This window comes from Salmo salar, unplaced genomic scaffold (assembly GCF_965601325.2).
Source record: "Salmo salar unplaced genomic scaffold, fSalSal1 ptg000152l, whole genome shotgun sequence".
Lineage (NCBI taxonomy): Eukaryota > Metazoa > Chordata > Actinopteri > Salmoniformes > Salmonidae > Salmo > Salmo salar.
In genome coordinates, this window is record NW_027675323.1 from 2,050,000 (window position 1) to 2,066,210 (window position 16,211).

General features: G+C 37.3%; 1 protein-coding gene across 1 annotated transcript; it reads left to right on the top strand.

The window, feature by feature from the left end:
* Positions 1 to 3,338: 3,338 nt before the first annotated feature.
* On the top strand, positions 3,339 to 7,606 carry LOC123732911 (uncharacterized). Its single transcript, XM_082971074.1, has 2 exons — positions 3,339 to 3,966; positions 6,245 to 7,606. The coding sequence occupies exons 1-2, from the start codon at positions 3,624 to 3,626 to the stop codon at positions 6,859 to 6,861; spliced, it is 960 nt and encodes a 319-aa protein (XP_082827200.1). The 5' UTR covers positions 3,339 to 3,623; the 3' UTR covers positions 6,862 to 7,606.
* The last annotated feature ends 8,605 nt before the right edge of the window (positions 7,607 to 16,211 follow it).

Sequence of the window (16,211 nt, forward strand, 5' to 3'; positions counted from 1 at the left end):
AGTTTACTGCTTAGCGATTTGGACGCAGGCCTCGTAGCTCCGGTATCAAACATAACATCCCTAATGAAAAGTTGACAAAACAAAAAGTAGCAAGCAGGTTGATTTCCTCTGTCGATTTGAGCCCACAGCAAGAAGGCACCAGAGCCTACCGTGCTAACGGGTTCCCTCTAGATAACCCAATCACACAGTACATGGAAAGGTGTGGTTAACGTTTGCAAGCTTGAGCTAGATATCAACCTAGTGTGACCTTCCTGTTCCCGTCTCTCAAGTCAGTGAGTCAACACAGGAAGGAGCAATGGATGGACAGTTCATTTATTTCCAAAGCTGCAATGATGGGACACACACAGTATGGATGAATGATCAGTAGTGATGGGATATAAATAGCACTCCCATAGCAATTCTCCATAAATATGCCCTATAATATACTATCAAAAAACTATCAAGATGTCTGTCAAAGTTATTATGATCATATAGTGGATTTAACAATTCCTAATAATTCCTAATTTACTATAATAAAATAAATACAACATCAGAATAAACTGTCATCCATTTTAGTATCAAAATATATCAAATTAACCTGAAATATTACTCAATGTCCCCCTCTGGTGGTGAAGAAGTATAATCCACCTAAACTAACAGAACCGGGCTGATAAACTGGCTGGTGTTCATGAGTTTATAAAACACATACTTTATACATGTCATAAATTACCTGCATTGATGAGACACACAGTGTGGATGAATGATCAGGATATAAATAGCACTCCTAAAGAAGATGCAGTGTGGATGAATGATCAGGATATAAATAGCACTCCTAAAGAAGATGCAGTGTGGATGAATGATCAGGATATAAATAGCACTCCTAAAGATGATGCATTTTCCAGTTTGCTACCAACTTGAAAGAGGGAACTTTAGCATAAAACCCACATGGAAGAAGTTACTAAAACATAAATTGCTAATTTATGATGTAAAAGGTGGATTTTATGATGTAATGTCAACTTTATACATTTGTATCCCAGGACCACTCAATTTCCAATTTCTCCAGAAATCTGCTGTGGGTTACCCAGAATCACATTGGGTTACCCAGAATAACATCCTTTATCACTGACTGTAATGTAAACACACGAGCAGCGATCTAAGGTACTGCATCTCAGTGCTAGAGGCGTCACTACAGACCCTGGTTCAAAACTAGGCTGTATCATAACAGGCCGTGATAGGGAGTCCCATAGGGCAACGCACAGTGGCCCAGCATCGTCTGGGTTAGGGTTTGGCCGGGGTTTGGCAGGGGTTTGGCCGTCATTGTAAATAATAATTTGTCCTTAGCAGGCTTTCCTGGTTAAATAAAGGTTAAATACATTTTTTAAATGTAACTGCATTACACCGTTACACTGGCATACAAACTCGGTAGCATAGAGTTGATAATACATATGACGTTAAGAACTAGTGCATTGTGGGTAGTTTAGAAGATTTCCATAAATAAGTGAATAAATATGTAATAACACAAAAACATAACTGTTTGTACTTATAGGTAACCATATCGTGACTACAACTAGGCTACTAAGTCTTTAACCACACTGTGTTGTTACACTTGTGAGTAAAAACTTATGCTTCCTACAATTAAACTTGTCTGAAACTAAAATAAACATTTTACTCTACTGCGTTACCCACTCCAGTCAGCAGATGGCGGTCTGGGAATTTAAGGTGATGCTGTTGGTGTGACGTATAATCTAGTGGACGGAACGCTTCTTTCAACAGCAACAACAGTTATTCACAAGCAGGCTTTAATGTGCTGGGCTTTGTTGTATAAACACAACTTTTCACCTCATAAATGTTTTATTTGGAACAATGGGTCAATATTACATAGAAATAAGATGTTATTTAACCATAAATGGTTCTCGAAAAACATTGTTCTTGTCAGCCAATTGGTTAATAACAGTGGGAATCTATTTACACGGAGAGAATTTATGGAAATATACAACTTTGAGGTTTCAAGCAAGGAATATGACACTGTTATTAAAGCTATACCTAGTGGGATAAAAACTTTACTTCAGAATAATGCATATTTTGGAATATCTCCGATTGTAAGCGATATTCAGGTGAATGGCATTGGTCTACTAGATACGAAATTCAACAATCGTTTAATAAGGGATATTTTCTACAGGAAGTCTATTCCCTCTGCTATATTTTGTTGGGCTTCATCGTTTGATGTAAACTGGCGCCGTGCTTGGCTCACTCCACACAGATTTATGGTGACCAATAAAGTAAAGGAGATCTCCTTTAAGATAATCCATAGATGCTATCCGTGTAATAGCTTGATTTCTAAATATATATTTGACGTTACCAGTGAATGCAGTTTTTGTGAACTAGAAACTGAATCTATTGAACACTTATTCTGTAATTGTTTATATAGTGAAGTATTTTGGACTGATGTAAAACTATATCTTAGCCGCAAATTGCATACAACCATTGATATTACTAAGTTTGACATATTATTTTACTACACTGATTCCACAATTGAACGTGAGTATGTCATAAATCTCTTTATTTTATTAGGAAAATCTTTCATCCACAAATCAAAATTTATGAAGATAAAGCCCCTTTTCTTAATTTTTTTATCTGATTTGGAAAAGTACGTAGAATCTTTAAAACGTATACAAAACAATATGTCAAAAAAATGTATTCGATATATGTCTGTATTTGATTTGATATAATAGTTTTTTTTCTTTTTCTCTAATTTCTTTGGATTCCCTCTGGCTGTTATGTTATGTTTATGTTTTGCATGTTACTGTTATTTACAACAAGTTAAATAAAGATCTGTGCAAACTAAAAAACTACAAAAAAAATAAAATAATAGTTAGCGAATACATTACTGTAAACTAAAAAAATAAAAAATAAATAAATAATAATAAAAAATAAAAAAATTATGAATATGAAACTGCCTTAAATACAGATACCAGGGCCTGGACATGCAGTTAGGTTTGTTTTCCTGTAGCTACTCTCCAGTTTGCTCCCAGCAGCGTTCATAGAACATAGATCACTGTTCAACTAGGCTGCGGAGTTCCTAGTTTGACAGATAATTCAACCAGTGTGACCAGTGGGTTTCTTTAAATGAATGAATATGAAACTGCCTTAAATACAGATGTGAATGATAGTATGTTTTAAATTCTCACTTAAAATATGCAGTGCTCTATTTGAACGTCTCAATATAATATTATTATTTCATGAAAGGAATGAAAAATAAATTTGTGTGCAAAAATACAACAATCTTAACTGCATTTCCCTCCAGTCAGCAGACGGCGATGTGCGTCTTTCAGGCGATGCTGCAGCGTGACGTATAATCTAGTGGACGGAACGGATCAACAACAACGAGTCAGCCACCTTGGTAGCCTACAGCCGAAACATTTAGACTGTTTCTGTGCATATTTGCCTCTGTGTTTTAAATATACTTCTGACATCTAGTTAATTGCCCCCATTTAAATGTTATAGGTACATTGTTAGTCAACTAGCTGGCTTGATAAGTTAGCCTAGCACTAAACTAGTCGCTCATGCTAACTAGCTAGCTAGCTAACATCCCCGACCATGAACTCACTGATGTATTCCTCGCCTGCTAAAGAAGAGGTCTGAACATGAGCTCCCTAAACTACTCCCCTCCTGTTAAAGAAGAGGAGGTCTGCTGGACGGAGAAAGAAGCTCTGGGGCTGAACATTGTCGTGAAAGAGGAGAAGGAAGAGGAGGATGTCACAGTAAAACAAGAAGTAGAGGGTGAGACTGTTACTGTGAAAGAAGAAGAGAAAGACGTTTCAGTGAAAGAAGAGGAAGACGCGTTCAGAGTGAAAGAGGAGGAGGATGTTACAGTAAAAGAAGAGGAGGAAGAGAAAGAGGAGGATGTAGTTTTTGGAGTGAAGGAGGAGAAAGAGGGAGAGATAACGGTCATATTGACAGAGGAGTCAGGAGATCTGATTACCATCAGTAAGTACTGTCTTAAAAACGGGCTCTAACTCTCCAAAGGTTTTGAACGAACGTGTTGTTTTAAAGCAGCATGCTACTGAAATTCTATACTTGAAGATGTTGTTCTGTACTATAGGAATTCATGTTATAATATAATGTTAAAGCTACATTTTAAAATGGATGATTAAAGCCCTGAATGCTGATTGGCTGACAGCCGTGGTATATCAGGCCGTATACCACGGGTATGTCATGTATTTTTACTGTTCTAATTATGTTGGTAACATGTTTATAATAGCAATAAGACACCTCAGGGGTTTGTGATAGATGGCCAATATACCACGGCTAAGTTCTGTATCCGGGCACTCTGTGTTGAGTCGTGCTTAAGAACAGTCTTTAACCGTGCTATATTGGCCATATACCACACTTCCTCTGGCCTTATTACTTAACTGTAACATGTGTATACCATCAGAGTCCCCCCACCACAAAATCACAACTTAATTGTCTCACAGAATGGCAAACATGTTATAAATGAAATTTTTGACGTGTGTCCATTGTAGGCCTTGCGTAGAGTGTGTATACCCGCAAAAAGCAGATTTCTAAATAATGTTGGAGAAATACATAAAATAAGTGTCACGTCCTGACCATAGTAACTGGTTATTTTCTATGGTAGAGTAGGTCAGGGTTTGACAGGCGGTGTTTTGTGTTTTTCTATGTTTTCTATTTCTATGTGTTAGTTCTAGGTTTTCTATTTCTATGTTTTTTTGGGGGGTTGATCTCCAATTGGAGGCAGCTGGTCCTCGTTGCCTCTGATTGGAGATCATATTTAAGTAGGGGTTTTTCTTCCTGGGTTTTTGTGGGCAGTTGCATTCTGTTTAGTCTCTGTACCTGACAGAACTGTAAGTTGATAATTTCCTTTTGTTATTTTGTCATTAGTGTTTTGAGTAAATAAATATAATAATGAACACTCAACACGCTGCGTTTTGGTCCCCTCTATACGACGCCCGTTAGAATAAGAAGCATTATTGAAATGAAATGGACACGTGTTATGGGGAGACTGAACATATTAGCAAAAGGACAAGCGTTTTGGGGAGACTGAAAATATTAGCAAAAGGACAAGTGTTTTGGGGAGACTGAACATAATAGCAAAAGGACAGTTTGTAAGTCTTCAAAATAACAATTTTGAAGGAAAGGTGTGGCTAAACAAAAAAATATAATTTAGAGAGATAGTAATGTCCATTATTACTTTAGAGATGAAGTGGGACACCAACAAAACGTTATTAACAATGGATCAACTGCAGCCTATAACACTGACTGGAATAGTAATATATATTATTATAGAGCTCTGATCAGCCTATAAACATGACATTATCTATTATTATAGAGCTCTGATCAGCCTATAAACATGACATTATCTATTATTATAGAGCTCTGCTCAGCCTGTAAACATGACATTATCTATTATTATAGAGCTCTGCTCAGCCTATAAACATGACATTATCTATTATTATAGAGCTCTGATCAGCCTATAACATGACATTATCTATTATTATAGAGCTCTGATCAGCCTATAAACATGACATTATCTATTATTATAGAGCTCTGATCAGCCTATAACATGACATTATCTATTATTATAGAGCTCTGATCAGCCTATAAACATGACATTATCTATTATTATAGAGCTCTGCTCAGCCTGTAAACATGACATTATCTATTATTATAGAGCTCTGCTCAGCCTATAAACATGACATTATCTATTATTATAGAGCTCTGCTCAGCCTATAAACATGACATTATGTATTATTATAGAGCTCTGATCAGCCTGTAAACATGACATTATCTATTATTATAGAGCTCTGATCAGCCTATAAACATGACATTATCTATTATTATAGAGCTCTGTTCAGCCTATAAACATGATCTATTATTATAGAGCTCTGATCAGCCTATAAACATGACATTATGTATTATTATAGAGCTCTGATCAGCCTGTAAACATGACATTATCTATTATTATAGAGCTCTGATCAGCCTATAAACATGACATTATGTATTATTATAGAGCTCTGATCAGCCTATAAACATGACATTCCCTGAGAGATTAGATTTGGAGCTCTTCATCATTTGTTTTTAAATCTCACCGTCACCAAGTTTATTATTAATGATGTAATGTTGTGAAAACTGACCTCAGGGTATTGAGGGATCTAGTCTAGATTAAACCTCATAGGAAGACATTTTTATTTAATGCAGGTTTCATTCAGGTCTCTGTTTAACTAGATACTCTGTTTGTCTTTGGCAGGAGAGAGACCAGACTCTGACAGCAGGAAGAGTTCCTCAGGGGAAACAGACCCAGAGACGCCTAACCAACACCACTGCTCCCACTGTGGAAAGAGTTTTAGGTGGTTAGGGAGCCTGAAAATGCATGAGAGAACACATACAGGAGAAAAGCCCTACCACTGTTCCCACTGTGGAAAGAATTTTACTCAGTTAGGAGCCCTGGTTGGGCATGAGAGAACACACACGGGAGAGAAGCCTTATCACTGTTCCCACTGTGGAAAGAGTTTTAGGTGGTTATGGGTCCTGAAAAAGCATGAGAGAATACACACGGGAGAGAAACCTTATCACTGTTCTCACTGTGGAAACAGTTTTAGGTGGTTAGTGAGCCTGAAAACGCATGAGAGAATACACACAGGAGAAAAGCCTTTCCAATGTTCCCAGTGTGAAAAGAGTTTTAGGTGGTCGGGGAGTCTGAAAAAGCATGCGAGAAAACACACAGGAGAAAAGCCTTTCCAACATACTAATACACAGGAGGAGAAGACATACCACTGCTCTCATTGTGAAAAGACATTTTCCCAGTCAGAGGACCTGAAATCACACGAGAGAATAGAGAGGCTGTGTTCTGACTTGTGTTTCTGACTGAGAATTTGTCCACGGCCAGGATTCATAGGGCCAGGGTGTCCGCTATGGACGCCTGGAAAAAATCAGCAGTGGACATTTCTGAACGTTTATCCAACAGACCTGTACATCCATGAATGGATCTCTATAATGTGTAACTATTTCTGATGTATGTGTTGTGATGAATTGTTTAATAGATGTACTATGTTAGGTATATTTATCTGTGGTTTAATTTCAACAGATTTTACTGATGCTATTAGATTGCTGTGTGGGGGGAGTTTTATATATACAGTGCCTTCAGAAAGTATTCACACCCCTTGACTTGTCCCACATTTCGTTGTGTTACAGCCTAAATTTAAAAAATATTTTTATTTATTTTTATTTCACCTTTATTTAACCAGGTAGGCCAGTTGAGAACAAGTTCTCATTTGCAACTGCGACCTGGCCAAGATAAAGCATAGCAATTCGACACATACAACAACACAGAGTTACACATGGAGTAAAACAAACATACAATCAATTATACAGTAGAAAAATCTATATACAGCATGTGTAAATGAGGTAGGATAAGAGAGGTTAGGCAATAAATAGGCCATGGTGGCTAAGTAATTACAATATAGCAATTAAACACTGGAATGGTAGGATGTGCAGAAGATGAATGTGCAAGTAGAGATACTGGGGTTAAATGGATTCAATACCCCATAATGTCAAAGTGGAATTATGTTTTTGGAAATGTTTACACATTTAATTAAAAGCCTAAATAAGTTCAGGAGTAAAGATTTTGCTTAACAAGTCACATAAGTTGCATGGACTCACTGTGTGCAATAATAGTGTTTAACATGATATTTGAATGAATACCTCATCTCTGTTCCCCACACATACAATTATCTGTATTGTCTCTCAGTTGAGCAGTGAATTTCAAACACAGATTCAACCACAAAGACCAGGGAGGTTTTCCAACGCCTCGCAAAGAAGGGCATGTATTGGTGGATGGGTAAAAAAAAGCAGACATTGAATATCCCTTTGAGCATGGTGAAGTTATTAATTACACTTTAGATGGTGTATCAATATACCCAGTCACTAACTCAGTTGCTGGAGAGGAAGGAAACCGCTCAGGGATTTCACCATGAGGCCAATGGTGACTTTAAAATAGTTAGTGTTTAATGATTGTGATATGAGAAAACTGCGGATGGATCAACAACATTGTAGTTACTCCACAATACTAACCTAAATGACAGAGTGAAAAGAAGGAAGCATTCCCAGTCAGAGGACCTGAAATCACATGAGAGAATAGAGAGGCTGTTGGCACTAAAGTAATACTACAAAAGAATGTGGCAAAGAAACAAACTTTATATCCTGAATACAAAGCGTTATGTTTGGGGAGGGTTTGGAGGGTTTGGCTGGCCGGGACGTCCTTGTCCCATTGTGCTCTAGCGACTCCTTGTGGTGGTCAGCATGCACGCTGACTTCGGTCGCCAGCTGGACAGTGTTTCCTCCGACACATTGGTGTGGCTGTCTTCCGGGTTAAACGAGCAGTGTGTCAAGATGTGCAGTGCGGCTTGGCAGGGTCGTGTTTCAGAGGACACATGGCTCGACCTTCGCCTCTCCCCGGAGTCCGTAGGGGAGTTGCAATTGGATATCATGAAATTGGTGAGAAAAAGGTGTAAAAGTACAAAAAAAATAAAAAATATATATATATATATATATATATACACTCGTACTGAAATTTGATTTTTCGATGATCTGGCAGATGTGAAAACCATGTAAACACCTGCAAGACTTCGGTTAGAAGTGAATCACCTGCCTGGACATCCTAAGAAGCACACAGAGACCTGCATTTTGAAGTGGGTTTAATAATACTTGTGAAAACTGACTTCAGGTGATTGAGGGATCTAGTCGAGATTAAACATCATAGGAAGTTTTATCATGTTTCATTCAGGTCTCTGTTTAATTAATTATATAATCTGTTTGTCTTTGACAGGAGAGAGACCAGACTCTCCTTCTGACAGCAGGAAGAGTTCTTCAGAGGAACCAGACCCTGAGATGTCCAAACCAGCAGGACAACATCACTGCTCCCAGTGTGGAAAGAGTTTTACTCAGTAAGGGAGCCTGAGAACACATAAGAGAATACACACTGGAGAGAAGCCTTACCACTGCTCCTTGTGCGGAAAGAGTTTTAGGTGGTTAGGGAGCGTGGAAAGGCATGAGAGAATACACACAGGAGAAAAGCCTTAACACTGCTCCCACAGTGGAAAGAGATTTACCCGGTTAAGGTACCTGAAAGAATACATACACATACACAGGAGGAGAAGACATACCACTGCTCTCATTGTGGAAAGACATTTTCCCAGTCAGAGGACCTGAAATCACATGAGAGAATAGAGAGGCTGTGTTCTGACTTATGTTTTTGATTGAGAAATTGTGTTTTTGTTCATTCTACATTAAATAATATTGTATGAATGAAATCATACTGAAAAATAGGTCTACATGTTTTTTCCAGCTCAAGACATGATCATGTCGAAAATCGGATTAAAAGAGTAAAAAAAACGTTTTGATTATGAACTTAAGATTGATTGAATGCAGGTGTAAACCCCTAAATGTTGTTCACTATATAATTGGGATATTTCAAACATGTTAATTATTAAATAGATTGATATTAGTATTTCTTCATTCAGATTGTCATTGTAAATGCGTATTGGTTCTCAATTGACATATCTGATTAAATAAATGTGAAATAAAGTAAATGCCATATTATTTTTGGGAAGTCTATTTGGTTCTATGTTGGGACTATAAGAATATTTTGAAGATAAATACACAAGGCAGAGTACGAGAGAGACAGAGGACGAGAGGTCAGTACAGTACTAACAACCAATGGAAATAGTGTTTTTTCCTGTAATAGGGAGTTATTGATCAGTGGTTCAGCAACATGGGAGGATGTAGATGTACACTACCGTTCAAAAGTTTGGGGTCACTTAGAAATAACCTTGTTTTTAAAAGAAAGCAATTTTTTGTCCATTAAAATAACATCAAATTGATCTGAAATACAGTGTAGACATTGTTAATGTTGTAAATGACTATTGTAGCTGGAAACAGATGATTATTAATGGAATATCTACATAGGCGTACAGAGGCCCATTATCAGCAACCATCACTCCTGTGTTCCAATGGCACGTTGTGTTAGTTAATCCAAGTTTATCATTTTAAAAGGCTAATTGATCATTAGAAAACCCTTTTGCAATGATGTTAGCACAGCTGAAAACTGTTGTTATGATTAAAGAAGCAATAAAACTGGTCTGCTTTAGACTAGTTGAGTATCTGGAGCATCAATGTAACCTCTCAAATTCATAGACAGGTGTCGCGTCTATTTTTACCCAAAAGTAGTTTTTTACCTGGAGACTGTAGTGCTACTTTCTCAAAATGAACATAAATGCTGTAGGGGGAGGGTTCTGGTGTTTTACCAGGAGACTGGGGCCGATCCCCATTTAGGAATGTATGTCTTGCTTACTCACACTCTGCATGTGTTGATACCTGGCTGAAAACCCTCACAATTGTTGGCCAACAGATTTTGTCATGGAGTTTTCATTCAATAGGGTTTAGAGTACATTTCATCTTAAGCCATTCTTTTAAATACGGTAATACCTTTAATTAGAATGTTGTGCCTTTAAATACCTTTTCATTCTCATTTTGTTGACGGACTCAATAGAATACACGGAGTCAGAAACTAGGGATCAATTCAAGAAAGTCATCATTCGTCTCTGTTTCAACACCAACTGGTAGATTTAAAAATACTCTGATCTTGTAGATTATTTAGGTACATTTTAGGGTTAGGAAAGTATGTATGAATCATAAAAACAATAGTCCTATAAATCTACCCTAATTCTTACTAATCATGGAAGTTTCAGACCCTTAACTCAGTACTTTGTTGAAACACCTTTGGCAGCGATTACAGCCTTGAGTCTTCTTGGGTATGACGCTAGAAGCTTGGCACACCTGTATTTGGGGAGTTTCTTCCATTCTTCTCTGCAGATCCTCTCAAGCTCTGTCAGGTTGGATGGGGAGCATCGCTGCACAACTATTTTCAGGTCTCTCCAGAGATGTTTGATCGGGTTCAAGTCCGGGCTCTGGCTGGACCACTCAAGGACAACAGTGCAATAATATGTAACAACTTCACAACAAATACACACATCTAAAGTAAAGGAATGGAATTAAGAATATATAAATATTTGGACGAGCAATGTCAGAGTGGCATAGACTAAAATACAGTAGAATAGGATAGAATACAGTATATACATATGAGATGAGTAATACATAGACTAAGATACAGTAGAATAGTATAGAATACAGTATATACATATGAGATGAGTAATACATAGACAGATACAGTAGAATAGAATACAGTATATACATATGAGATGAGTAATACATAGACTAAGATACAGTAGAATAGTGTAGAATACAGTATATACATATGAGATGAGTAATGCATAGACAGATACAGTAGAATAGGATAGAATACAGTATATACATATGAGATGAGTAATACATAGACTAAGATACAGTAGAATAGGATAGAATACAGTATATACATATGAGATGAGTAATACATAGACAGATACAGTAGAATAGGATAGAATACAGTATATACATATGAGATGAGTAATACATAGACTAAGATACAGTAGAATAGGATAGAACCTAGTCTGTTCATTATATACTTCTACATTATGTATTGTTACACCATGTAGGAGCAGTATAGACCTAGTCTGTTCATTATATACATCTACATGATGTATTGTTACACCATGTAGGAGCAGTATAGACCTAGTCTGTTCATTATATACATCTACATGATGTATTGTTACACCATGTAGGAGCAGTATAGACCTAGTCTGTTCATTATATACATCTACATGATGAATTGTTACACCATGTAGGAGCAGTATAGACCTAGTCTGTTCATTATATACATCTACATGATGTATTGTTACACCAACACAAAAAAAGGAAATTATATTATTTTATACTAATACAATTGCTCAGAGAAAGAGATTTAGTTTAAAATGTAATTCTCAAAAGGTTGGGGTCTGAATTATTGCCACCCATGTTTTCAATACTCCAGCACCCTCCCCTTGGGAGGATAACAACACTGAAATGTTTTATGAGATTAGAGAACACATTGGTTGGGAACCTTAGACCCTTCCTCCATACAGAATCTCTCCAGGTCCTTGATTTATTTAGTCTGCGCTTGTGGACTGCCCTGTTCAATTCAAACCACAGGTTTTCAATGGAGTTCAAGTCCGAAGACTGAGATGGCCATTGAAAATGTGGATTTTTGTGCCCAATTAACCATTTCTTTGTGGATGTTGATGTGTCTTGCTGGAAGATCCACTTATGGCCAAGTTTCAGCCTCCTAGCAGAGAGGTAACCAGGTTTTGGGCTAAAATATCCTGGTAGTGGGTAAAGTTAATTTATTTATTTCATACAGTAATTTTTGCTCATCATTATCAAGGGTACCAATAACTAGGTGCTTATTTTGATATCTAGTTATTTGACTGAATTAGAAATACAGATGTGGAGTAGATGTAGAGTTTGCTTTAAATTCTCATAAAAAATCTGAACTAATCGAACACTTGTTGCTCTTTGTACGTGTTGATATAATATTCATATTTAATGGAGAGGAAAAAAACGTTTCCCTAAACTGCTTTATAATATTATAATTCAATGAAGAATAAAAATAGTTTTCCCTCCTCAACTGCGTTTCCTCCCTCCAGACAGCAGATGGCGATATGTGTCTTTCAGGCGATGTTTCTAGTGTGACGTATAATCTAGTGGACGGAACTCTTTTTCAACAACTGCAGCCACCTCGGTAGCTCGCTAGCCGACAAAGTCTGAACATTCAAGCTGTTTGGACAATTTCGTGGTTTAATTGCCACTGTGATTTAAACATACTTATGTGGAAACAACTAACTACCGCATTTAATTTAATATTTACGTTGTAAGTCAACTAGCTGGCTGGTTAAGTTAGCACTAGTCTAGTCGCTAATGCTAACTAGCTATTATCTCTAGCTAACATCTCCGACCATGAGTTCACTAAGCTACTCTCCTCCTGTTAAAGAAGCGGTCTGCTGGACGGAGAAAGAAGCTCTGGTGAAAGAGGAGGAGGAGGAGGAAGAGGAGGCTGTTACAATACAAAAACAAGTAGAGGGTGAGGCTGTTACCGTGAAAGAAGAAGAAGAGAAAGACGTTTCAGTGAAAGAAGAGGAGGAAGATGCAGTTTTTGGAGTGGAGGATGAAGTGAAAGAAGATGAAGACGTTTTTGGAATGAAAGATGAAGAGGGGGAGATTACTGTCACATTAGAGGAGGACGAAGAAGAGAAGACTGGAGAACTGATTAACACCAGTAAATACAGTGAGTACTATCATATAAAACAGGGACATTGATCTGATTAACACCAGTAAATACAGTGAGTACTATCTAATAAAACAGGGACATTGATCTGATTAACACCAGTAAATACAGTGAGTACTATCTAATAAAACAGGGACATTGATCTGATTAACACCAGTAAATACAGTGAGTACTATCTAATAAAACAGGGACATTGATCTGATTAACACCAGTAAATACAGTGAGTACTATCTAATAAAACAGGGACATTGATCTGATTAACAACAGTAAATACAGTGAGTACTATCTAATAAAACAGGGACATTGATCTGATTAACACCAGTAAAAACAGTGAGTACTATCTAATAAAAAAGGGACATTGATCTGATTAACACCAGTAAATACAGTGAGTACAATCTTATAAAACAGGGACATTGATCTGATTAACACAAGTAAATACAGTGAGTACTATCTAATAAAACAGGGACATTGATCTGATTAACACCAGTAAATACAGTGAGTACTATCTAATAAAACAGGGACATTGATCTTTTATTTTATTTATTTTTTATTTCACCTTTATTTAACCAGGTAGGCAAGTTGAGAACAAGTCCTTTATTAAACCAGGTAGGCTAGTTGAGAACAAGTCCTTTAATTAACCAGGTTGGCTAGTTGAGAACAAGTCCTTTAATTTAACCAGGTAGGCAAGTTGAGAACAAGTTCTCATTTACAATTGCGACCTGGCCAAGATAAAGCAAAGCATTTCGACAACATACAACAACACAGAGTTACACATGGAGTAAAACAAACATACTGTAGAAAAAGAAGTCTAAATACAATGTGAGCAAATGAGGTGAGATAAGGGAGGTAAAGGCAAAAAATGCCATGGTGGTGAAGTAAATACAATATAGCAAGTAAAACACTGGAATGGTAGATTTGTAGTGGAAGAAAGTGCAAAGTAGAAATAGAAATAATGGGGTGCAAAGGAGCAAAATAAATAAATTAATACAGTAGGGGAAGCGGTAGTTGTTTGGGCTAAATTATAGATGGGCTATGTACAGGTGCAGTGATCTGTGAGCTGCTCTGACAGCTGGTGCTTAACCTGTTGGGGATAGGGGGCAGTATTTGCACGGCCGGATAAAAAACGTACCCGATTTAATCTGGTTACTACTCCTGCCTAGTAACTAGAATATGCATATAATTGTTTGATTTGGATAGAAAACACCCTAAAGTTTCTAAAACTGTTTGAATGGTGTCTGTGAGTATAACAGAACTCATTTGGCAGGCCAAAACCTGAGAAGATTCTGTACAGGAAGTACCCTGTCTGATCATTTCTTGGCCTTCTTGATCATCTCTATCCAAAACAGGGGATCTCTGCTGTTACGTGACACTTCCTGCGGCTCCCATAGGCACTCAGAAGGCGGCAAAAAGCTGAATGGTGGCTTTGCAGGCCCTGGCTGTAAAACATTAGCGCATTTTGATAGTGGTCGATCAGAGAACAGAGACTGGAGGCGCGTGCACGAGGCGACCCCATGTTTTTATTATTTCGTCTTTGAACGAAAACAACGACTCCCGGTCGGAATATTATCGCTTTTTTACGAGAAAAATAGCATAAAAATTGATTTTAAACAGCGGTTGACATGCTTCGAAGTACGGTAATGGAATATTTAGAATTTTTTTGTCACGAAACGCGTCGGGCGTGTAACCCTTCGTCACCCTTGGATAGTGTCTTGAACGCACGAACAAAACGCCGCTATTTGGATATAACTATGGATTATTTTGAACCAAACCAACATTTGTTATTGAAGTAGAAGTCCTGGTAGTGCATTCTGACGAAGAACAGCAAAGGTAATCACATTTTTCTAATAGTAAATCTGAGTTTGGTGAGGGCCAAACTTGGTGGGTGTCAAAATAGCTAGCCCGTGGCGGCGAGCTATCTACTCAGAATATTGCAAAATGTGCTTTCACCGAAAAGCTATTTTAAAATCGGACATATCGAGTGCATAAAGGAGTTTTGTATCTATAATTCTTAAAATAATTGTTATGTTTTTTGTGAACGTTTATCGTGAGTAATTTAGTAAATTCACCGGAAGTTTGCGGTGGGTATGCTAGTTCTGAACGTCACATGCTAATGTAAAAAGCTGGTTTTTGATATAAATATGAACTTGATTGAACAAAACATGCATGTATTGTATAACATCATGTCCTAGGAGTGTCACCTGATGAAGATCATCAAAGGTTAGTGCTGCATTTAGCTGTGGTTTGGGTTTATGTGACATTATATGCTAGCTTGAAAAATGGGTGTCTAATTATTTCTGGCTGGGTACTCTGCTGACATAATCTAATGTTTTGCTTTCGTTGTAAAGCCTTTTTGAAATCGGACAGTGTGGTTAGATTAACGAGAGTCTTGTCTTTAAATTGGTGTAAAATAGTCATATGTTTGAGAAATTGAAGTAATAGCATTTCTAAGGTATTTGAATAACGCGCCACGGGATTCCACTGGCTGTTGAGTAGGTGGGACGATTTCGTCCCACATACCCTAGAGAGGTTAACGGGATTGGTTGGACAACAACCAGTGAGATAGCACGGCGCGAAATTCCCCCCCAAAAATTCTCAAAATTTTCATTCAAGTATTATACGGCATTTTAAAGATACTCTACTCGTTAATCCAACCACATTGTCCGATTTCAAAAAGGCTTTACGGTGAAAGCAAAACATTAGATTATTGTAGGATAGCACCTTAGCAACAAAAAAAAGCCATTTTCCAAGCACGGATAGCCATCACAAAACCAGATATACAGCTAAAATTAAGCACTAACCTTTGACAATCTTCATCAGATGACACTCCTAGAACATCATGTTACACAATACATGCATTTTTTGTTCGATCAAGTTCATATTTATATCCAAAAACCCAATTTTTACATTTGCGCATGACGTTCAGAAAATGTTTTCTCCCCATAACTATCGGTGAATGGGCACA

Coding starts and splice junctions, on each gene's coding strand:
- LOC123732911 (XM_082971074.1), top strand. CDS start 3,624: ATGAGCTCCCTAAACTACTCCCCTCCTGTTAAAGAAGAGGAGGTCTGC. Junction 3,967..6,244: donor AGGAGATCTGATTACCATCA/GTAAGTACTGTC, acceptor TGTCTTTGGCAG/GAGAGAGACCAGACTCTGAC.